Below are 26,674 nucleotides of genomic sequence, written 5' to 3'. Positions count from 1 at the left end.
CTACAGTTGCTATGGTAACACAACAAGTACAGTAATTAACATGATCTGGTAATTCTACAGTTGCTATGGTAACACAACTACAGTAATTGATACATTGTGGTGACTACAGTTGCTATGGTAACACAACAAGTACAGTAATTAACATGATCTGGTAATTCTACAGTTGCTATGGTAACACAACCATTACAGTAATTGATACATTGTGGTGACTACAGTTGCTATGGTAACACAACAAGTACAGTAATTAACATGATCTGGTAATTCTATAGTTACTATGGTAACACAACGGTAGTGTTCAACTTTAGTGAAAAACTATAGTGTACTTCAGTATTGATGAGTTTATCAGTTCACCATAGTTAGTACTGCAGTATGCAGCAACAGAGTTTGAAAGACTCTAATATATAAAACAGAATACACTTTACTACAGCACAGCTCAAACACAATACAGCATTTACTGTCAATTACCATAGTATCTCTTCATGTGGGCTATAAGTGACAACCTTCAGCATGATCAGAAAAAGTAGGTCACCTGCAGTCCCCGAGGTGATCTACTGTGTGTGTGTGTGTGTGTGTGTGTGTGTGTGTGTTTATGACATATTAGGACACATATGAGTGTAACGACACATGTATTACAGGGGAAGGTGAATTCTGAGGACACTGCTGATGACCCCATTAATCAAAAAGCGTACAAATCACACACAGTCGGTTTATCAGAAAGTAAAAGTGCAGTTTCCTGTGAGTGTTGTGTTTTAGGCATAGGGTTGATATATAAAAACTCTGGAATGTCCCCACAATTCACAGAAACATACCTGTGTGTGCAGGCTGCTGGAGCTGGAGAGCAGTGGGCAGAAGAGCGAGGTGCGTCTCCACTTCCGGACGGGTCTCCAGCAGACACACACTGAGATTTTCCCCTTCACACTGGCAGACGAGCAGTGGCACAGAGTCTCCGTCTCCATCAGCGCAGCGCACCTCACACTCTATGTGGACTGCAACAGGTAAGACACACACTCACACATACATACACACACACACACACATACATACACAGACACACCAGACATACACACACACACACACACACACACACACACACACACACACACACACACACACACACACACACACACACACACACACACACACACTGCATGAGCAACTAGGCATGTGCTGGTATAGGATTTTGACAGTATGATAAACTTGAATAAAATATCAGGGTTTTACAGTATTGTGATTATTTATTTATTCATTTTTCTTCAGCTTAGTAACATTAATTCATCAGGGGTCTCCACAGCGGAATGAACCGCCAATATTGTGATTACTCCTCTAAAATATGTTCATTTTAAGTAAAAAACTACAGCTTTTTTCCCTTTGAACACGATATATGTTAATTTAAGAAACATTTATAATATTTTGCAGCAGTAAACACGGCTCATTCAGAAAGCGTAGCCCTGTAGACGTTTCTGGAGACGTTATATCGCCAGAGGTACATATGGCTGCATGTAATTTTTTGAATGAATGCTATGGGGCGGTATGACGCCGTTCCTTTACTCGCTTATCAGCTGACCGCTCACCTCCTTATAGACGGCTTTCCCGCTGTTGCCAATTTGTCCCAGCAGTTCGTCATGTACGAGGAGCAGAGAGGAGTTGACCATGACAACAGGCTTCGAGTCTGGTGAAAGCGGTTCTAGAAAGCAGCTAAGACAAAAACATAATCCAAAAAATGAAATAAACAAGTAAATAACAGGGTGAGAGTGTGGTAAAATGTGGTAAAAATCAGACGAGGGCTTTTCTTTTTCTGGATTGCTTTTGAATATTGTTGGTTGGGTCTAGAGAAGTGGGTGGGCAGGTCAGTCAACACAATTGGTTGGGTTTAGGGAAGGAGGAGGGTGGGTCAGTCGATTGGTCAGTCAAACACGGGTGAACAGCAGGCGTGAATAGCACTTGTGAGAGAAATCTGAGGAAAAAAACAAGTGTACACAGCGCCCTCTGGTGGATTCGCAAAAACAAAAATTGCAAAAAAAAAAAAGCGTACCCCTCAGGATGTGTTTCGCAGTCTTCAGAAATGTTTACAGAGGTACGTTTTCAGAATGAGCCTGGGTTGAAAGTGAAGTCTCCGCACTGTTTCCCAAACGACTACGCAACTCGTGGCTGAACTACCATAGTCTGATGCACCGTTCGGGAAATGAATGATGTAGTGATGAGCAGGGTGCAAATTATACACTGACGCTCAGGGGATTAACCTTTTCGGTAATGTTAGTTCGTGTAACACAGATGTATTTATTTAAATGACGTACACTTTATTAATAAAGCATGTTTCAGTTTAAAAGTGTTGTTGGATATTTTGTGTAACCTGAACTACAATATTCTCTGATTAGCTATGTCTGAGGTTACTGTAGGTCAGACAACACAAAATATGCATCCAGCTGTGTACTTTTAGGCTGTGTGTAGAAACAAACACCTATTTTACAAGAAAAAGTGTTCAAGGGAAGATTGATGTGATTATACACTGACAATCGTATGATCCATTATGGGGTGGTCACATGTATATGTATATTATCTATAATGTTAGTGTGTAAGATGCACTACATCTCACTGTATCTATTTAGCACTAACTGACCCAGCTGGGACTCAAACCAGCAACCCTACTTGCTGTGAGGCGACAGTACTAACCACTGAGCCTCTGTAGTCAGTGGTCATCTCTGGTTCGAGTCTCGGCTGGGTCAGTTGGTGTTTCTGTGTGGAGTTTGCATGTTCTCCCCGTGTTGGTGTGGGTTTCCTCCAGGTGCTCCGGTTTCCCCCACAGTCCAAACACATCCCAGGTAGCAAAGAATTCTGGCCCAGGTTTGGCATAAAGCTGGCGCAGCAGGCATTCATCCGGCACTGGCATACAGCATGTGGGCCAAACATGGCCCAGGTTTGGCCGAGGCGGCACCGTCTTACAGGCGGCACTCGAGACTTGGGCCAGAAATCAAATGTAGTATTTGGCCCAGATGTTAAAATGTATATGTGGGCCACATAAACTTTGGTCTATCTTGACCCACTTTTAAAATACATTTAAGTTATTTTGAGTAAAGACACCAACATATTTGGCCCAGGTTAGGCCCAGTTATGGGTTAATAACTTGGCTGAGACTTGGCCCAGATGTGGTCCATGTTTGCCTCATGTATGGAAGCCAGACTTGGTCCAGTCATGTAATTCACTGCGGCATGTGAGCCAAGCAAATGCTGATGGTGTGGGCCAGATCTGGGCCAGAGAAATGTTGTTATGGGCGAAGCGCTATAGGGGGAACTGATCAACTAAACTGGCCCTAGTGTATGAGTGTGTGTGAATGAGTGTGTATGGGTATTTCCTGGTACTGGGTTGCAGCTTGAAGGGCATCCTCTGTGTAAAACATATGCTGGAATAGTTGGCGGTTCATTCCGCTGTGGTGACCCCTGATGAATAAGCTAAGCTGAAGGAGAATGAGTGATTGTTTGTGCTGTGGTGTTGCGTCTGATTCTCTCATATCGTCCTCCAGGATTTACGAGCGAGTGGTACCTGTTCCTCTGATGGAGATCCCAGAAGACAGCTCGTTCTGGGTCGGGCAGAGAAACAGCGCTCACGGCCTATTCAAGGTGCTGCACACAAGCATTAGTAAACCACACACACATACACACATCACAATAATCACAACTCTGAGTACACAGAATACACACATAACACCGCATTCACACGTGGCATCAGCGTCAACGCTTCCTATTCACTTTGATTGGATGACGTCAGGCGTTGTCGAACTGCATTGTGAATCCGTCAGCGCCGCTTCAGAGGCGTTGCTCGCTGCAGAAGTTGGGACTAGCTCAACTTTTCAAGCGCTGATGGAAGTGTCAGCCAATCAGATCGCTGTATGCAAATACACCAGCTAGACAGTGGCCTATTGCTGACTGAATTTCATTGGCTGACGCTGCTGTGACGATCGCTTCAGCCCCAACTTCAGACACGCCTTCAGTCAAGCGCTGATGCTGAAGCCCCGTGTGAATGGGGCATAATGTCAAATACAGTGCGCTTGCTGTGTCTGAGCGCCCACATTCTTCTGTCTCCACTCATTATTTGATAAAAAGAGGTATAAAATGTGCACAAACGAGCCAAAAAGTGTCGGATTATATCTGTCAGTTTCAGTCGTTTTGTTAATTGTAGTAATTCCTCTTAATATGTTTCCAGTTTTGAGTATTTGAGTGCATCAACTAAACACCTTTGCCTTGGCAACTGTCCGAAAAGTGTCTTAGTGTGTATTCATGTGTGTGTGTATTAGTGTCTAGTAGTGAGTGTAAGAGGTGTGTGTATTAGTGTGTGAATATGTGTATGCATGTGTGTGTTTGTATTAGTGTATGTGTGAGAGAGTATGTGTGTGTGTAAAAATATACGTGCATTGTATAAGAGTGTATTAATGTTTGTGTATATACAAGCATGTGTGTAAATGTGTCTGAATTAGTGTGTGTGTGTGTTAGTGAGACTGTGTATGAATTTGTGCATGCAAATGTGTGTATTTGGATGTATATTAGTGTGTGTGTTAATTACTGTGTGTGTACATGTGTGTAAGTGTGTGTGTGTGTGTGTGTGTGTGTGTGTGTGAATACCAATTAGTGTGGATTAGTGAGTGTGTGGTAGGTGTTTATTAATGTGTGTGTTTGTGTGTGTGTGTGTGTGTGTGTGTGTGTGAGCATGTGTGTTAGTTTATTTGTGAGAGAGTATGTGTGTGTGTTTGTAAAAATATACATGCAGTTTATAAGTGTGTGTGTGTTTGTGGGAGTGTGTATTAATGTTTGTGTATATACAAGCGTGTCTGTAAATGTGTCTGAATTAGTGTGTGTGTGTGAATTTGGGCATGTAAATGTGTGTATTTGGGTGGGTATTAGTGTGTATGTGTGTAATTACTGTGTTTGTACATTTGTGTAAGTGTGTGTATATGTGTCTGTGTGTGAATGTCAATTAGTGTGTATTAGTGAGTGTGTGGTAGGTGTTTATTAATGTGTGTGTTTGTGTGTGTGTGCTTGTGTGAGTATGTGTTTTAGGGTGTGTGTGAGAGAGTATGTGTGTGCGTGTAAAAATATACATGCAGATGCAGTGTATAAGTGTGTGTGTTTGTGGGAGTGTGTATTAATGTTTGTGTATATACAAGCATGTGTGTAAGTGTGTCTGAATTAGTGTGTGTGCGCGCGTAGGAGTGAGACTGTGTGTGAATTTGTGCATGGAAGTGTGTGTATTAGTGTGTGTTAATTAGTGTGTGTGTACATGTGCATAAGTGTGTGTGTGTGTGTGAGTGTGAGAGAATTTCAATTACAGTAGTGTGTATTAGTGTGTGTGTGATAGGTGTTTATTATTGTGTGTGAGTGCGTGTGTGAGTTGTGTGTATTTGTGTGTTAATTAGCGTGTGTGTTTGTATTAGTGTGTCTGAATTATTGTTATGTGTGTGTAAAAGTGTGTGTGTGTATGTGTATTAGTGTGTATGTATAAATGTGTGTGTGTGTGTGTGTGTGTGTGGCCTCAGCTTGTGAACTCTCTCCAGTGTTAATTGTCAGATGAGGAGCCGCTGGATGTCGTTTGTGGATCTTGACGAGTTTTCTCGCCCCGCCCCCTGCTTCTGTCTCCACGGCGACGCTGATTAGCAAAGCCAATACATGTCTCTGTTCTCCATCGCAGATATAAGTCAGAGATGTGTGTGTGTGTGTGTGTGTGTGCTCTTTCATCAGGCCTCGTCTCTGGACTGTTGCGCAGACGCTGCAGTAGCTCTAGCAGCGTCTCAGTGGCCGTTTGCACTCAGAGATATTGATGTAGTTTGAGCCGGCGCTGATCAAAGGCACCATTACTGTTTGATTACCCATGATTCCACACTCGTTGACCGCGCGGCTGCTGTAATTTAAACAATCCCTCTGTGCATGTGTGTGTGTGTACGTGTGTGTGTGTGTGTGTGATTTAGGCAGAGGAAATGATCCCACAACATATTACCTGAATACCTATGAGGACTTTCTTGGTTATCAATCATAGTTGATGCTGTGTGTGTGTGTGTGTGTGTGTGTGTGTGTGTTTCATTTCTTTTGCATTTCAGAGCAAATGATCCCTCAAATAAAGTTATATCTGAATGCGTATAGGGTCTTTTTGCTTATAAATCACATTTAATGTTAATGTGTGTGTGTGTGTGTGTGTGTGTTTGCTGGGGTCAGGTTAGGGTTAGAGGAGAGAATGCACAGATTTTACTGTATAAAAATCGTCTAGTTGCCATAAAGCGTACATCACACTCAGCACATGATCATGCCAGTGTGTGTGTGTGTGTGTGTGTGTGTGTGTGTGCATGCATGTCAGTTAATGTGTGCTTGTATGAATGTTCATGTGCATGTGTGTGGATCTATGCCTGTGTGTGTGTTGGTGTGTGTGTGTGCATTGTGCATGCATAAGTGTGTTGATGCATGAGTGTGTTGATGCCTGTGTGTGTGTGTGTGTGTGTGTGTGTGCGTTGATGCATGTGTGTGAGTTAGCATGTGTGTGCAGCGTGCATGCATGAATGCGTTGATGTCTGTATGTATGTGTGTGTGTGTGTGTGTGTGTGTGTGTGTGTTAATGCATTGATGCATGTGTGTGCAGCGTGCGTGCATGAGTGTGTTGATGCCTGTGTGTGTGTGTGTGTTGATGCATTGATGCATGTGTGTGCAGCGTGCATGTATGAGTGTGTTGATGCCTGTGTGTCTGTGTGTGTGTTGATGCATTGATGCATGTGTGTGCAGCGTGCATGCATGAGTGTGTTGATGCCTGTGTGTGTGTGTGTGTGTTGATGCATTGATGCATGTGTGTGCAGCGTGCATGCATGAGTGTGTTGATGCCTGTGTGTGTGTGTGTTTGCGTTGATGCATGTGTGTGCATTAGCGTGTGTGTGCAGTGTGCATGAATGAGTGTGTTGATGCCTGTGTGTGTGTGTGTGTGTGTTGATGCATGTGTGCGTTAATGCATGTCTAAATGCATGTGTGTGTTTTAATGCAAGTGTGTGTGTTGGCGTGTGTGTGCAGTGTGCGTGCATGAGTATGTTGATGCCTGTGTGTGTGTGTGTTCTCGCATGTGTGTAAGAATGTTTTTATATGTGTGTTTTCATGCATGTAAGAGTCTGTGTGTGTCTCTATGTGTTTATTCATGTGAGAGAGTATGTGTGTACATTTGTGTGTGTGTGTGTGTGTGTGTGTGTGTGTTTTCATTGATGTGAGAGTCTGTGTAAGTATGTGTGTACATATATATGTGTGTGTGTGTGTTGTTGCACGTGTGTGAGAATGTGTTTTCATATATGTGTGTGTTTTCATTGATGTGAGAGTGTGTGTGTGTTTGTGTGTGTGTTCATTCATGTGAGAGTGTATGTGTGTACATTTGTTTGTGTTCTTGAAAGTGTCAGGGTTTTCATGTGTGTGTTTTCATGGATGTGAGAGTCCATGTATGTTTGTTCATATATGTAAGTGTGTGTGTGTGTGTGTGTGTGTTCTTGCATGTATGAGGTGTTTCATGTGTATAAGAGAATGTTTTTTCATATATGTGTGTGTTTTCATGTATGTGGGAGTCTCTTTGTGTGTGTGTGTGTTCATGCGCGCTCGCTGACTCAGACAGGAGCTGAATGTGTTGATCAGTAGTTCCTCTACACTGAGCTCGCTCTCCTCCATCTCTCTCATGGCTGTGGAGGATCTGCAGGACCTGCGGCGGCTCCTGAATTTACGGTGGGAAAATTGAAGAGGCAGGACAATTTCCAGAAAACAATTTCTCATAAGTCACGCCGCTCGACTCCTGCCAGGCCCAAATAAACGCTTTCTGGCGGAGCGCGATGGGCCGGTCGTCATGGCGACAGAGTGTCTATACGCGACGCCGGATGGAGGCCAATCAAATTAAGGCACATATGAGACAAATTCAATCTGTGTGTGCGTGTTTTGCTTATCAGAGGAGGACAGCGAGCGGTTATTACGCTCCCGCCACCCACATCATTTCCTCACCGCCGCGCGGATTATGTCCAATTACCAGAGAGCGCGCCCTTGCCCACCTCCTATTAAACTGCACTTGCTTTCTGCTGGACTCTGAGTGTGTTTGATTACCGCAACGAGTGGAGATCTACAGCCAGCTTCTGCATCTCCATCTGTTTATTTCTGGATGTGTTATTCTCACTGAGGCCACAGATTTCTACCATTTCGAGCACATTTAGAGGGACAACAATACTTAGACACATAAACTCACTTTCAGAAGAGATTTAAACACTGATATACACTCACCGGCCACTTTATTAGGTACACCTGTCCAGCTGCTCGCTAATGCAAATATCTAATCAGCCAATCACATGGCGGCAGCTCACTGCATTTAGGCATGTAGACATGGTCAAGATGAGGTTCAAAGCGAGCATCAGAATGGGGAAGAAAGGGGATTTAAGAGACTTTGATCGTGGCATGGTTGTTGCTGCCAGACGGGCTGCTCTGAGTATTTCAGAAACTGCTGATCTACTGGGATTTTCACGCACAACCATCTCTAGGGTTTACAGTGAATGCTCCGACAAAGAGGAAATATCCAGTGAGCGGCAGTTCTGTGTGTGCAAATGCCTTGTTGATAAGGCCAGAGGAGAATGGCCAGACTGGTTCCAGCGACAGTAACTCAAATAAGCACTCGCTACAACCGAGCTCTGCAGAAGAGCATCTCTGAACACACAACACGTCCAACCTTGAGGCGGATGGGCTACAGCAGCAGAAGAGCACACCGGGTGCCGCTCCTGTCAGCTAAGAACAGGAAACTGAGGCTACAATTCACACAGACTCACCAAAACTGGACAATAGAAGATTGGAGAAACGTTGCTGCTCTGATGAGTCTCCATTTCTGCTGACACATTCAGATGCTCGGCTCACAATTTGGCCTCAACAACATGAAAGCATGGATCATCCTGCCTTGTGTCAGCGGTTCAGGCTGGTGGTGGTGGTGTAATGGTGTGGGGGGGATTTTCACATCATCCCAGACTGGTTTCTTGAACATGACAATAGCTGCATTTCCACTGTCGGGCCAGTGTGAGCTAGGGCTTTCATCAGGCTAATCACCCAGGAGGTTGAGCAGTGAGGCTGTAATCATGTCGCGTTTCCACTGTCAGGCCAATAATTCACAGCGCAGCATGCAAACCCTGTTAATAACTTCGTATAAAACGTTTATTTATAACATCCTTGTTTCAGTAGAAGACGTCAATCATTCAGCCTGAATGCTCTGGAGAGACCTGAAACATGCATTTTCCCCAGGCTATTGACCTTATTCTAAAATGCGGAAGTGCGTCTGTTTTCACGATTGTCTTATAACTTCCGATTTAGTCGCCTATGGGAGAAATGACTAGGAATAATAAACGGCAGAAAACGGTCAAACTACTTGCTCTACAAACAAATGTTTGCATGACTATACAGACCAAGTAGAATAATATAATAAGAAAATATCAAATTGCAACATCAAGCAGCGTAACAAGCAGTTTTTAATGTCTAAAAATGAATGGAAGTGAATGAGACCGGAAGTCTCAAGCCAAAAAGATTCAAATGGCAGCGCCCGCTCGTCTGCGGAGAATAAGGTGAATATGACACTTATAGAGAGAATAAATTAAGGATGTTGCACACACCTATTATTCGGTTATTTTAAGTGAAGGAAACTGTAACGCTCCATTCACACGGGGCTTCAGCGTCAGCGCTTGACTGAAGGCGTGTCTGAAGTTGGGGCTGAAGCGATCGTCATAGCAGCGTCAGCCAATGAAATTCAGTCAGCAATAGGCCACTGTCTAGCTGGTGTATTTGCATACAGCGATCTGATTGGCTGACGCTTCCATCGGCGCTTGAAAAGTTGAGCTAGTCCCAACTTCTGCAGCGAGCAACGCCTCTGAAGCGGCACCGATGTATCCACAATGCAGTTCGACAACGCCTGACGTCACCCATTCAGAATGAACAGGAAGGGTTGGCGCTGACGCCACGTGTGAATGGGGCCTTATATTTTAGGACTTAAGAGCAAGTAATAAAACATAGACTTGCCTATCTCGTTGTGCCTGCGTACACATTTTAAGAAAAGGAATGTAGCCTATACATATGACAAAAGTAGTGTTAAATAGCCTTAAGCGAAAGACCACTGGTCTATGAGGTGTTTATGTAATAGGCTATCTTAAACTGACCATGCAGCTATGTTTCTCCCCTTATTTACATACTTACCAACACTCCCATTTTTCCCGGGAGTCTCCTATATGTCTCCTATATCTCCCGCAATCATCCCGTTTTGTTATTTCTCCCAGAAAACTCCTGTAATTTCACCCCCCCCCCCTCCTTTTTTTGGTACAGTCTGTAAACACCCCTGGGTCATCAACTTTGGTACAGTTCCTGATCGCAGTGGCTGCCCAAAACCCCGCTGCATCCTATCCCGGTTCCCAATAGTGTTATTCAGAGACCTCACCCCTGAACACCACCCCCCACCCCAAGTCTCCCAGATGTTTTGGCACATGCACTCTTGCGTGATAGGAAAACTAGTGTAATGACAGCGGCACACCATCTTGCAAACTACACCTCTGCTGTCACTCCGCCCCGAACCCCAGCTGGCTCACTTTGGCCTAAGGCATTCGGTGGGCCGAAAAAGGCCGGCTGCTGGCCCTGAGAAAGCCCTGCCTTGGCCTGATCAGGCCTCCACAGTCACCAGAGCTCAATCCAATAGAGCAGCTTTGGGATGTGGTGGAACGGGAGATTGGCATCATGGATGTGCAGCCGACAAATCTGCAGCAACTGTGTGATGCTATCATGACAATATGGAGCAAAAACTCTGAGGAATATTTCCAGTAGCTTGTTGAATCTCTGCCATGAAGGATTAAAGCAGTTCTGAAGGCAAAAAGGGGTCCAACCCCTAGTGAGGTGTACCTAATAAAGTGGCCGGTGAGTGTATTTGTGAATATCTCCAGCAGCCTCTAATGTTCAACATGAAACACTTTGATTGACCTTCACCCTTTATACGTGTCATCAGAAGGGGCAAGCCCCGCCCACTGGTGCCCATCTCTATCACCTCTACAGCGTCCAGCACCAGTCAGACCCAGTTAGAGATGAAGCCTCTAAATATACACCTCACGCTGAAACTAAAGAGTACAGTAATAAAGTGTATCAGGCGCTGATCCAGAAGCATGTCCAGAGTAAATGTGCAGTAATGAGTGTTCAGACTGCACAGGTCTAACACACGCAGCCTTGAACATCTAAAAGCCGCACTTTGAGAATCTCTGGCAGGTTTTACCCATGATGCTCTGCTGGTGGCTGCATCGAGGACTGAGAGAATGTGCTTATGGGCAATAATCACACACATTTCTCCATTGAGCAGCTCAAGGTCTGTGTTTCCGAGTGCTTGTTGTTGATTGAGTGCTGTGTTTAGATGTAATTAGTCTCAGCGGTGGTGGACGGTGTGTGTGTGTGTGTGTTTACCACACTGCTGTACTTAAGCACATATTCGAAGTGTCTGTAGTTCATTGTGTTATATGAGGATTATTATTATAGTATTTTTATTTTTGGAAACTTCTACTTTTACTTACTTACACAACACTCCACAACACAGTAGTGCACTTTTTACACGATTACATGTCCTGAATGAATCTGACTGAAATTTTTGTTATGGGAAAAATCATCACTTGCTGATTCACTGATTCAAATGATTTGTTCAGAGTTGTTCTCCAGTAAATGATTCACTGATTCAAATGACCTGTTCAGAGTAAATCTCCAGTAAATGATTTACTAAATCAAATGATTTGTTTAGAGTGAGTCTCCAGTAAATGATTCACTAAATCAAATGATTTGTTCAGAGTGAGTCTCCAGTAAATGATTCACTAAATCAAATGATTTGTTCAGAGTGAGTCTTCAGTAAATGATTCACTAATTTAACTGATCTGTTCAGAGTGGATCTCCAGTAAAATATTTACTGATTCAAATTATTTGATCAGAGTGGGTTTCCAGTAAAGGATTCACTGATACAACTCATCTGTTCAGAGTAAGTTTCCAACAAATGATTCATTGATTCAAATGATTTGTTTAGAGTGAGTCTCCAGTAATATATTCACTGACTCAAAAGATCTGTTCAGAGTGAGTTTGCAATAAATGGTTAATTGATTCAAATAATCTGTTCATAATGATTCTCCTGAAAATCATTTGTCATTGATTCAAATGATCCGTTCCTAGTGAGTCACCATTGATTCACTGATTTAACTTATCTGTTCAGAGTAAGTTTCCAGTAAATGATTCACTGATTCAAATGATCTGTTTAGATTGAGTCTCCAGAAAATGATTCACTGAGTTAAAGGATATGTTTAGAGTGAGTCTCCAGTAAATGATTCACTATTTCAAATGATCCTTTCAGAATTACTCTACTTAAAATCATTCATCACCGATTCAAATGATTTGTTCCTGGTGAGTCTCCAGTCATTAACTGATTCAACTGATCTGTAAATTTCCAGTAATTGATTCACTGATTCAAATGATTTGTTCACAGTGAGTCTCCAATAACTAATTCATTGATACAAATGATCTGTTCCGAGTGAGTCTCTAGTAAAAAATTCACTGATTCAAATGATCCATTCAGAGTGAGTCTCTCTAGTAAATGATTCACTTAATCAAACGATCTGAAATGATTCACTGATTTTACGAACGGATCTAAATATGTTTGTAAATTGTGGTTGTGTGTGTGTGTGTGTGTGTGCTGCAGGGAATCATGCAGGACCTTCAGATCCTCGTAATGCCGCAGGGATTCATCACTCAGTGTCCTGATCTGAACCGCAGTACGTGCTGCTAATTATTAATTAATATTAATAAAACATGTGCTTGTCTGTCAGGTCTGCTCAATGCATGTGTGTGTATGTGTGTGTGTGTGTGTGTGTGTGTGTGTGTGTGTGTTTTTTAGCCTGTCCGACATGCAATGATTTTCATGGACTGGTGCAGAAGATCATGGAGCTGCAGGATATTCTGGCCAAGACCTCCAGCAAGGTGAACAGCACACATTCAGACACATTCAGACTGTAATGAATGCATTAATTGCGGTTCGTCAGCTGGAATGCGAGTGTGAATGACTGCCAGAGGAGTTTCATTAGATCTGACACCAAATATCACGACATATTATTATTAAAGCAGGATGATTCTGCATGTAAAAGGAGAGCGAGGAAAATATGCTTTAGATCAATTAAATACACTATAAACTCTGCGTATTCAAAGCTGCAAATATAAAATACAGAAAATAATACAATATTAATAACATACAAAATATTAGAGATTGATTAAACTTGCAATTTTATCAAGGATTATTATATAAAAAGACACCAAATACACTGACAATAATATAATATAATATAATATAATATAATATAATATAATTTAATTAAATTAAGTTAAATTTAATATAATATAATATAATATAATATAATATAATATAATATAATATAATATAATAAAATATAATATAATATAATATAATATAATATAATACAATTTAATATAATATAATTAAATATAATATAATATAATATAATATAATATAATAATATAATATAATATAATATAATATAATAATATAATATAATATAATATAAATATAATTTAATTAAATTAAGTTAAATTAAATTTAATATAATATAATATAATATAATATAATATAATATAATATAATATAATATAATATAATATAATACAATTTAATATAATATAATATAATATAATATAATATAATATAATACAATTTAATATAATATAATTAAATATAATATAATATAATATAATATAATATAATATAATATAATATAATATAATAATATAATATAATATAATAATATAATATAATATAATATAATATAATATAATATAATATAATATAATATAAATATAATTTAATTTAATTAAGTTAAATTAAATTTAATATAATATAATATAATATAATATAATATAATATAATATAATATAATACAATTTAATATAATATAATATAATATAATATAATATAATACAATTTAATATAATATAATATAATTAAATATAATATAATATAATATAATATAATATAATATAATATAATATAATATAATATAATATAATATAATATAATATAATATAATATAATATTATAATATTCATTTATCTTAAGCTTAGTCTATTTCAGAGGGCGCAACAGCGAAATGAACCGCCAACTATTCCAGCCTGTGTTTTTTATTGTTTTGATTTGACAGTTTTACATGTTGAAATAAACGAACTGAAGGAGAGGGTTCTCTAAACCTCTGCCGGTCTGTTTATAGTGAGACCAGAACTGTCAGACACACAGAAACTGATGAAGTGTGTGTGTGTGTGTGTGTGTGTGTGTGTGTGTGTGTTTTAGCTTTCTCTGGCCGAGGAGAAGATGTCTGGTCTGGACTCGTGTTACTGTGAGAGAACGTGTCGAGTGAAGGATCAGATCTACAGAGAGGAGCAGAGCTGGACCGACGGCTGCAAGAACTGCACATGCTCAGTCAGTCTCTACACACACACACACACACACACACTGTACACGTGGGCACACACACATACACACACACTGTACACGTGGGCACACACATACACACACTGACATGCATACACATAGACACTGACCACATAAACACACGTGCACGTGCACGTGCACACACACACACACACACACACACACTTTATCAGTTTCTGTGTGTCTGACACAGACACAACATAACACACTTACCACACACACACTAATCACACACACACATCATGACACATCCACACACTCACTGACCGCACACAAACACACTGACCACACACACTAATCACACATGCACACACACACTGCCCACAAAAGCAGACATCATAACACACACAGACACATGCATACTGACCACGCACACACGCTGATCACACACACACTGACCACAAAAACACACTAATCTCACACACACACACACACACACACACACACACACACACACACACACACACACACACACACACACACACACACACTACCCACAGATGCACACATCATAACACACACTGCCCACAGATGCATACATCATAACACACACACACACACACACGCACACACACACACACACGCACACACACACACACACACACACACACACACACACACACACACACACACACACACACGTCATAACACACCCACACACTCACTGACCACACACACACACACACACACACCCACACACTCACTGACCACACACACACACTGCCCACAAAAGCAGACATCATAACACACACAGACACATGCATACTGACCACTCACGCGCGCTGACCACACACACACTGACCACAAAAACACACTAATCTCACACACACACTACCCACAGATGCACACATCATAACACACACACACTCACTGACACTCACAGATGCACACATCATAACACACACACACACACTGCCCACAGACGGACACGTCATAACACACACACACACGGGCGCACACACACACACACACACACGGGTGCACACACACACACACACACGGGCGCACACACACACACACACACGGGTGCACACACACACTTACACACACACAGACTCTGTTGTCTGTGTCAGTGTGTGCGCGTGTCTCTGCTGCACTACAGTGTCTCCACTAAACCTCTGTGAGCAGCAGCAGCAGCAGCAGCAGATTGGCCTGGAGACTGTGGAGGCTGTGCTGCTTTACTGCTCAGTGAATGTGTAATGAGAGAATCCTCCTCACCTCACAGTATCTGCTGACTTTCCAGCACATGCAAATCTCAGTGGCATTCCAGTGTTTACCGAACTCGCGCGCCGCTAATGAGCTAATTGCACACCGGTTGATTGGCTGAGCTAACAACAGCGTCTAGTCATGATTAAGCCCTATTCAGCGAGTACAGCGAGGTCTGCAGGCGACAAGCGTGATTATACGTCTTCTGCTGATGAATATTTGACGGAGCTCCAGATCAGAGAATTAAAATTTAACACAACTGCGTGTTCTCGCATAAAAATAAACCACTGACACCGCTCTACTTTTGACTATGGCATTGTGTTCTCACATGAAATCTAAACTAGCGATATTTATTTAGCTAGCTGCGTCGCTAGTTTTGTGCTGAACAATTCATCTGTGCATGGCATTGAGAAAGCAAAAATAGTTTGCTCTTGTAATCTTTAATTAATATCTGAATTTTCAGTTAAATTCTCAGATTAGGTCTGTCTGAGGAAGTGGGCGGGCATAACATGCTTAGCCACGCCCCTCCAACGGTCAGTTTTGACATCGCTATGACAACAATCAGAAATAGTGAGGAGGAGGAGGAGTCTGTTAGGTTGTAATAACTTTTCCCAAACCCCTTTTCCCTATCTGTCTGAATGACACGTCTACTTTACTACATCCAATCAGCTCGCAGTAGAAAAAACAAGCCACGCCCACTGTTTCTCATTTAATATTTCATTTCTTGCAGTACAATACGAAGAAAAAAAGTAGAAAAAACAAGCCACGCCCACTGTTTCTCATTTAATATTTCGTTTCTTGCAATACAATACGAAGAAAAAAACAAAACAGTCGCAGCTTCTGGTTCATGCAGACTTTAAAGCCTGTTCACACTAGAGGTCTGCAGATTTCGAGCGCCGCGGGAATAAATTTTCGAATAAAGCGGGGAAGCGGTCGGTAACTGGTTTAATTTTGGAGCTTTGTGCTCTGTGTGTGTGTGAATTAGAGACACACGCTGTCTGTGTGTGTCACTTGCTTGGTGCTTATGTGTGTGTTTATACAGACAGCTTGTTATATATGGCTGGGTGGTTTTCGTTTTTGTTCTCCCCCCGTCCATTAGCAGGAACAGGCGTGGCGGATAGAAAACGAAGCGCGGCGGATAGAAAACAGGGCGGGTCTGGCAGCGGGACAACAAATGCTGTATATAAGCGGGAGCGGTCGAGTTCAGGCTAAAGTGGCGGGAGCGGGATTCAAAATTTAGTCCCGCGCAGATCTCTAGTTCACACCAATGACGAGAAACGTAAATATTATTTATATTATAATTTTATTTAAATTAAAATACAATCACAACTATATTTGTAACTAACCATTATAACTACAGTCATTGTATAGTCACATAACAGTAAAAGTTATAGCCATCGATATAAGTTATCGTTGCAAATATAGCTAATGTTACCGTTAAATTAATAATTGCAGATAATGCTATTTATTTTTTTGTGATAGTTATTGTTTTACGTAACAATAATTCTTTTCTTGCATAGAAATCAACCACAGAAACAACTCTACTTTAACTACAAATAAATATTACAGCACTTTTTTCTCACGTTCAAGTGTGTTCGCACCAATGACGATGACCATAAATATAACTATAGTTTTATAATCATAATAATTAAATTGGTAACTAACAGTCACAACAATAATTATAGTCATTGTACTAGTTACCATATGTATATAGTTTAAATAAAAGTTAGTGTTATCGTTAACGAAAAAATGGTTGTGATAGTAGATAGTAGTGTGAAAATTGTGATAGTAGATTTATACAATAGTTCCGTGTGGTTCTCGAATCTGATTGGCAGATAGCCCTGCGATATACTGCAATACCAGCACTCGTACAGCCTCTTCACCCTTGTGGTGTATTACTCCACCCACATAGAGAGACAAGCTACAGTTGTTATAGTTATCGTAAAAACTATAGCTAGTTATAGTTAAATTTATAATTATATAGTTATTGTTATAGTTATGTCATAGTTTCGGATGTAGTTACAGCTATAAAGTTTTCGTTATATGTTGTTACAATTATAGTTTTAGTAAATGTTATAAATATAGAAATAGTTATGTTATAATTAAAGTGATAGCTATAGTTATCGTTATAGCTATTAGGATAACGTATATATGATTATCGGGAAAAATAGTCATAGTTATTAAGTGAATCGTTTGTGAGGCATTTATACAATCGCTTATACTAATCATTTAAAAAGTTATTGTTATAATTATAACTAAAGTTATAGTAAATTTCATATTACAGATATAGCTATTCTTATAGCTATAATTATAGTTATCGTTATAAATATAGCTAATGTCATGTTCACCACAATTACAATGACCATAAATATGACTTATTTTATAATCTTAGTAACGATTTCAGTAACTAACAGTAGCAATAATGATAACTATAGTCATTATATTAGTTATATATAGTGTATATAGTTAACGAAAAAGTTGCGGTGATAGATATTGTTTTATAGTTGTTACGTAGTTTTGTTTTATAGTTGTTTTCTGTGATAATTATATGTACAGTTATTGCTATAGTATATGTTATAGTTATTGTTACAACTATAGCTAAAGCTATAGTTAAATTTATAATTACAGATATAGTTATTATTGTAGCTGTACCTTATATCTTCATAACTATAGCTAATATCATAGTTACGAATGTAGTTATAGCTATAAAATCATTGTTGTATGTCGTTACAGTATTGTTTTAGTCAATGTTAGAAATATAGAAATAATTATGTTATAATTAAAGTGATAGCTATAGTTATCGTTATGGTTGTTAGGATTATATCTGGTTATCATTAAAGATAGCCATAGTTGTTAAGTGAATAATTTTGTGAGCAATTTATAAAATCGTTAAACAAATCGTTACAACTATAGCGGAAGTTATAGTTACATTTATAGTTACAGATATAGTTATTATTGTAGCTGTAGCTATAATTATGGTTATCATAACTACAGCTGACTTCAAAGTTACGGATGTACTTATAGCTATGATTATCGTTATAGTTTTAAATGTTGTTAGTTATAGTTTGTCAATATTATAAATATAGAAATAGTTTTATCTAAAGTATTAGCTATAGTTATCGTTATAGTTATGATTATATCTGGTTATCGTGAAAGATAGTCATAGTTAAGTGAATAGTTTTGTGAGCAATTTATATAATCACTAAACAAATTGTTAATGGTCTTTATTTTATGTTTGACGTAATTTCAACTGAAACATGAAGAGAGGGCGGAGGATATAGTAGCTTCTCCCCCTTTAAAAAAACAGTCAATAGCGTTTCGTGATTATCACAGCTCTGCCAATGAGAGTGGTTGAGAGTGGCTTAAGCGGATCAAATGAAAAGCCAATGAGAACGAAGGGGGTGGTGCATGTCAGCTACTAGAGAGCATCTGATTGGTTGAAAAATTTTATCATAAATTGAAGTGCGACGACAAAAAAATCGTTGATCTATTTAAGACAAACTACAAACTTTAGATGTTATATTAGGTTTATATCTACGTAATGTGAATTTTGGAGCGCACTAGCTTAGAGATGGCCAGTTCTGATACTGACATTTAAAAAAAACAAAATCGCTATTTTAATTTCACCGGGACCTGTGAGTAAATCGTTTATTGTAATATTTAGCTCCTATTTTTGCTGCTGAATCTCATTATGAAGGATTTGCGATGCGTATTTCATCAACAAAGTCTTATTTAAGCTTAATAAAACGACTGTTCCTCCCTATAATGTGTAAATTACAGATAATCTTTTCTGACTGTGCAGTGAAAGCGTTTCTGTTCTTCAATAAGACAGTGATGTATGCGGCTGACGCAGCCTTCCAAATGAGACCCAGCCAGCAGATCATTTCATGAATCATTTAGCAAATCATTTTGTGAATCATTTAGCAAATCAAGGTCATTCCTTTGAACCGTCCTTGCAGAAATCACAGTGCGCAGATCAGTGTTACACTGCAGATACTAACCAGACGTTCCAGCATCACTGACCGAGCCTTTGATCTTCTGCAGAATGGAACGGTCCGCTGTGAGAAGATTCTGTGTCCCCCGCTGGACTGTCCTGATGGTACGACCCCTGCATATGTGACAGGAACCTGCTGTAAAGAGTGTCAGCGTGAGTAACACACACACATACACATATATAGATACACATTTATATACACAAACACACACGTATAAGCATTAACACACATATATTTATATTTACACACACTCGTACACATTTAAATACATGCGCGAGCACACATAATATACACGCATATAAACACAAACATACATAAACATACATGCGCACATATATAAACACAAACCCAGATGTATAAACATTTATAAACACACACACAAACACAATAAACACACATGTACAGAATACACACATATAAACAAAAACACATGATACACATACACACACACATAAATAAACACATTTATTTACACAAACACACACATTTGTATATACATGTACACACACACACACAAACATATCTAAACACACACACACACACACACACACACACATTTATATATATATAAACACACAAACACAATGGTATCTACGCATAAAACACACACACTAACTAACAAACAAACAAAACAAACACATGTGCGCGCACACACACACACACACACACACACACACACACAAACATACACACATGCCCACACAAACACACATATATGAACACACAAACACAATGGTATCTACACACACATTCCTATACACAAACAAACACTATACATGTGCACACATACACACACATTTGTATACACAGATGCATACACATAATAATAAATAAACACACTACATTCAAACACACACACACGCGCATGCACGCGCACACACACACACACACACACACACACACACACACACGCAAATATACATAAAACATAAACCTACATAACACACACTCACATATAAACACACACACACACCAATATTCACACACATACACTCGGTTGCCTGACGACTGACCACACTCTTCTGTTGCTAAGCTACACCCACATCCAGAAGTGTCAAGCAGCTCATTTGCATATTCAAATCAATTATTTATCACAAGCCAATAAATGAGGGTTATGCAGATTTCGATCAGCTCTGAAGCGTGGTGTGTTGTTTTGTTTACTCGTCCTCCTGATCGACTGATGAGCGTCTGCCTCCACAGCCCAGTCATTATCCTCACAGCTCGTTAATCCACACGTAATTAAGAAGTGAAGATGACCCTGCTGTATTATTAGTCATGGCTGACATCCATGCTAATTTCAGAGTTAGCGCTCATTGCTGCCGTGAGCTAGCCTTAGTGTACGAGTATCTTAAATGTGGAAGATGCAAGTGTAACACTATATAGATACGAATTAAACTAGTTAAATTCATTCATTTATTGTCAGCGTAGTCTCTTTATTAATCAGGGGTCACCACAGTGGAATGAACCGCCAACCTATCCTGCATATGTTTTACACAGCGGATGCTCTTTCAGCTGCACCCCAACATCCATACACACTCATTCACACACACTCACACACTACGGCCAATGTAGTTGATCAGTTCCCCTAAAGCGCATGTGTTTGGACTGTGGGGGAAACCGGAGCACCCGGAGGAAACCCACACCAACACGGGGAGAACATGCAAACTCCAACTGACCCAGCAGAGGCTCAAACCAGCGACCTTTTTGTTGTGAGGCGATCATGCTACCCACTGAGCCACCATGACGCCACTAATTAAATTAAATTAATCATTTATAAATTAAACAATATGGGCAAAAATAAATAGTCTACTTCATAATAATAATAAAAAACAATATCATCAATAATAATAATAATAATAATAACAGTTAATTATTATTTATTAATTTATATATGATAATAATGTAGTATTTAAAATAGCTATTTTCTGTTTATTTATTTTGTATATTGTAATTAATAGCTGTGATTAAAAGCTGAATTTTAGTGATCAAACAATCTTTTAGAAATCATTTTATGTTATTAAATAATAATATATGTTGTAATATTATAAGATTTCAATATAATTATTCAAATGCATTTTATTATTAATATTTATTATTTCTATAATTATATATTAGTAAATATATTAAATTATATAATACATATATCATTTTATTTAATTCTTAAATTATTATTAATTATATATATATATATGTCGTAGAACATCAGTAAGCAATAAATGACTTACTGTTTATTTTTTGTCTGTTTGTATTTCTTTGCATTTTGTCTTTGTAAACTATAAAATCACGTGTCTCCTCACATGTTATATAGTTTTTTTATATGCACACTAATAATCATGAAAATAAAAATCATAATAAATATAATATTAATAATAAAAACACAGGGCCCTATCATACACCCGGTGCAGTAAGGCGTGTTTGGCCTGACTTGTTGCTATTTTCAGACCAGCGCATCCCTGATGTTCACATTGTGCAGCAGGTTGTTTAATTAGCAAATGCATTTGTGCTGCTTTGTGGACTCATGTGTGTGCTGGTCTATAAAGGAGGTGTGTTAGGGCGCATTTTTTTGCGTGTTGCTATTTTGAGGAACTTAAATAGGAACCAACTAAAAGCTGCTCTAAAGTCCAGCAGAGCGCGGAGCTATGCAGGTCCAAACACTTAATACAGGGTGTCTGCAGGGGTCTTAAAAAGTATTAAAAATTGATAAACCCATTCAGAGAAATTTAACACCGTTAAACATTTATTAAAAAGTCTTAAATGCTATTTTACATGGTCTTACATTTTGGATTAAACAATGTCTAGTTGTACGATAACGTTTGCCTTCAATAAGCCAATTCTGTGGTGCTGAGTAGTTTATCAAATCAGTAAAATCCTTAAAATAGCAGACGTGGATTCAGACACGCTCTTAATGCTCTTGCACCCTGTGCTTTAGACTGAGATAGGTAAATCTACACTCTCATTCACACACATACACTACAGACAAGTTCAGGACAGCTGACCCAGCCGAGGCTTGAACCAGTGACCTTCTTGCTGTGAGGCAACAGCACTACCCACTGCGCCACTGTGGCGGCTTTAACTTATAATTATGACAGTAAAAATGTGAATAAACATTGTTTTACTTTGAAATAAAGCAAATTCAGTTCATAATATCCAGGTCATTAGTGTTCATTCAGTTTCCATTTCAACTAAAGCTTCAAATGAACAGTCGATCTCAGAGCTTCAGGTGAACGTTTGACTCAAACCCACATTAAATCTTGATCATTTTTTCATCTGTGTTAATTTATCTGATGAAACGGCTTCATTCTGCTGCTTCTGCAATACGTCTGATCTCCTGCTGCGCTCACAAACTGCGTGCAAATGACACAAACCTGCCATTAAATAATGCAGCGCAGCTTTAATTATGAAATTCACTCACTGTAATTACACTTCCAGAGCTGCTTCAATGCCTGACGCTGAAATTAATGCAGCAGAAGAGACGAACACATCTGCCTGTGATCTGAGGAATCATTCATAATTGATTCAGCAGAGATGAATTCATCTCCCTGTGATCAGAGGAATCATTTGTTACTGATTCAGAAGATATGAACACATCTGTCTGTGATCAGAGGAATCATTTGTTACTGATTCAGAAGATATGAACATATCTGTCTGTGATCAGAGGAATCATTTGTTACTGATTCAGAAGATATGAACACATCTGTCTGTGATCAGAGGAATCATTTGTTACTGATTCAGAAGATATGAACACATCTGTCTGTGATCAGAGGAATCATTTGTTACTGATTCAGAAGATATGAACACATCTGTCTGTGATCTGAGGAATCATTTATTACTGATTCGGCAGATATGAACACATCTGTCTGTGATCTGAGGAATCATTTATTACTGATTCAGCAGATATGAACACATCTGTCTGTGATCAGAGGAATCATTTGTGACCGATTCAGAAGATATGAACACATCTGTCTGTGATCTGAGGAATTATTTATTACTGATTCGGCAGATATGAACACATCTGTCTGTGATCAGAGGAATCATTTGTGACCGATTCAGAAGATATGAACACATCTGTCTGTGATCAGAGGAATCATTTGTTACTGATTCAGAAGATATGAACACATCTGTCTGTGATCAGAGGAATCATTTGTTACTGATTCAGAAGATATGAACACATCTGTCTGTGATCTGAGGAATCATTTATTACTGATTCGGCAGATATGAACACATCTGTCTGTCATCTGAGGAATCATTTATTACTGATTCAGCAGATATGAACACATCTGTCTGTAATCAGAGGAATCATTTGTGACCGATTCAGAAGATATGAACACATCTGTCTGTGATCTGAGGAATCATTTATTACTGATTCGGCAGATATGAACACATCTGTCCGTGATCTGAGGAATCATTTGTGACCGATTCAACATAAATGAACACATCTGCCTGTGATCAGATGAATCATTCAAGACTGATTCAGCAAATGTATTCATGACTGATTCAGCTGGTTCATTTACAAATGATTCAGCAGATTTGAAGTGCTGTTTGTTTTTAGCAGAATCATTCATGACTGATTCAGCAGATTTGAACATCTGCCTGTGATCAGAGGAATCATTCACAACTGATTCAGTAGATTGATACATGACTGATTCACCAGATACAAACACATTTCTGAACCCAGGAATCATTTATGATTGATTCAGCAGATTCATTTATGACAGATTCAGTAGATTTACTCATGACTGGTTCAGCAGATTCATTTATGACTGATTCAGCAGATAAATTCATGAGGGATTCAGCAGATTCATTTATGAATGATTGAGCAGATTTGAACATCTGCTTGTGATCAGAGGAATCATTTATGACTGATTTAGCAGATTCATTCATGACTGATTCAGCAGATTCACTCAAGAGTGATTCAGCAGATTTAATGATGACTGATTCAGCAGATTAATTCATGAGTAATTTAGCAGATTTACTTATGGCTGATTCAGTAGACTCATTAATGACTGATTCAGCAGATTCATTCATGATTGATTCAGCATATTTGAACATCTGCTTGTGATCAGATGAATCATTTGTGACTGACACAGCAGATTCATTCAAGAATAATTCAGCAAATTCACTCATGACCGTTTCAGTAGATTCATTCATGGTTGATTCAGCAGAGTCATTCATGACTGATTCAGTAGATTGATTCATGACTGATTCACCAAATACAAACACATTTATGATCTGAGGAATCATTTAAGGGTGATTCAGCAGATATGAATGCATCTTTCTGTAATCAGAGGAATAATTCATGACTGATTCAGCACATTTATTTGTGACTGATTCAGCAGAAATGAACTAATAATCTGTGATCAGAGGAATCATTTGTGACTGATTCAGCAGATATCAACAATTCTGCCTGAGATCAGAGGAATCATTTGTGACTGATTCAGCAGAAATGACCAAATAATCTGTGATCTGAGGAATCATTTGAGACTGATTCAGCAGATAGGAACTCATCTGCCTGTGATCAGATGACTTGTTCATTAGTGATTCAGCAGATATGATTCACTCCAGCATCTCTCAGTATTTACTTGAGGTAATTGGTGTCGTGGGAGTAATTATCCTCCAGCAATGATCGTCTGTCTGCAGTTTTGCGTGTCTTCTGGCATTATACAGCAGGTTTCGGGAATTTTCTGCTTCGCTTTTCTCTGAAACCGCAGCACAGAATCCCTCAGTTGACCCGTTTATCATGCGCTCGGTGTGTTTGTGTGTAGTTTTGTGTGTGATGTTGCTCTGTGAATGCTCACCTGTGTGTTCGCTGGTGTTTTTCTGCAGCGATGTGCTTGTTCTCGGAGCAGACGCTGGTGGAGGGACAGCGCTGTGCCGTTCATCATCCCTCTGGACTCTGCCAGCTCTTCCAGTGCAGGGTAACAACACTAAAATAACACAAATATTGAACACTATTAGCAACACTGTGTGTCTGTTCTGCTCACAAACACTGCATATTCTGCAAATATATTCTGAAATATTATTAGCATTTGAAAACACTGTTTTCTATATATATATCTACATATATATATATATATATATATATTTTAATGCATAATTTAAAGATGATTAAAGCTGAATTTTCAGCATCATTACACCAGTGTTTAGTGTCAAACAATAATTCAGAAATTATTTTATGATTAATTATGAAATAATAATGTAATGTTATGTTTAAAAAATATTCCAGTATATTTTATTATTAATATTTTGAAAAAGCAAATGTAACACTTTATATATTAAACTAATTTAAATAAATTAATGAAATAAAAATAAACAGTATGTGCAAAAATAAATAAGCATGTCTACTTCATGTTATAAACAATAATAAAAACAACAATTATTATTATTACTAATAATAACAGCTATAATTATTGTTATTTATTCATTTATGTAGTATTTGAAATATCTGTTTTCTGTTTATATATATATATATATATATATATATATATATATATATATATATATATATATATATATTTGTAAATTGTCACACAATCCTTCAGAAATTATTTTGTGTTGATTAATTGTTGATTTGATTTAGATTTTAATATTTGAATATAATTATTCAAATGTATTTAATGTATTTTAGTAATATTTGTATTGTATTTTTAATTATGTATATATATATATATATATATATATATATATATATATATATATATATATATATATATATATATATATAAATGCAGTAATAATGATGAAAATAATAAATAAAAAAAACATAATATTAATGATAAAATGTGTTTTATTCCTGTATGTTTTATTATTATGAATTATTATGAAATGTAATGAAAATAATGATGTATTTATAATTAGATATGTGTGTATATTAATATTATTTCAATAATTTTAATAGTTATTATTATAATGATATGTATTTAAGTTATGTTTATATTTAAATATCACACATTTTTATATAT

General features: G+C 38.3%; 1 protein-coding gene across 1 annotated transcript in view; it reads left to right on the top strand.

Annotated features, from left to right (window-relative positions):
- nell2a (neural EGFL like 2a) overlaps positions 1-26,674 on the top strand; it is a 134,496-nt gene that overhangs the window by 33,608 nt on the left and 74,214 nt on the right. Inside the window, 7 exon segments of the mRNA NM_001080075.3 lie at positions 822-995; positions 3,518-3,614; positions 12,721-12,793; positions 12,916-12,998; positions 14,374-14,502; positions 19,765-19,867; positions 25,539-25,630. Coding sequence (NP_001073544.2) covers positions 822-995; positions 3,518-3,614; positions 12,721-12,793; positions 12,916-12,998; positions 14,374-14,502; positions 19,765-19,867; positions 25,539-25,630 — 751 coding nt within the window.

The sequence above is a fragment of the Danio rerio genome, chromosome 25 (assembly GCF_052040795.2).
Source record: "Danio rerio strain M-AB ecotype USA chromosome 25, GRCz13ab, whole genome shotgun sequence".
Taxonomy (NCBI): Eukaryota; Metazoa; Chordata; class Actinopteri; order Cypriniformes; family Danionidae; genus Danio; species Danio rerio.
This window is presented reverse-complemented; position numbering and strand designations above follow the sequence as displayed.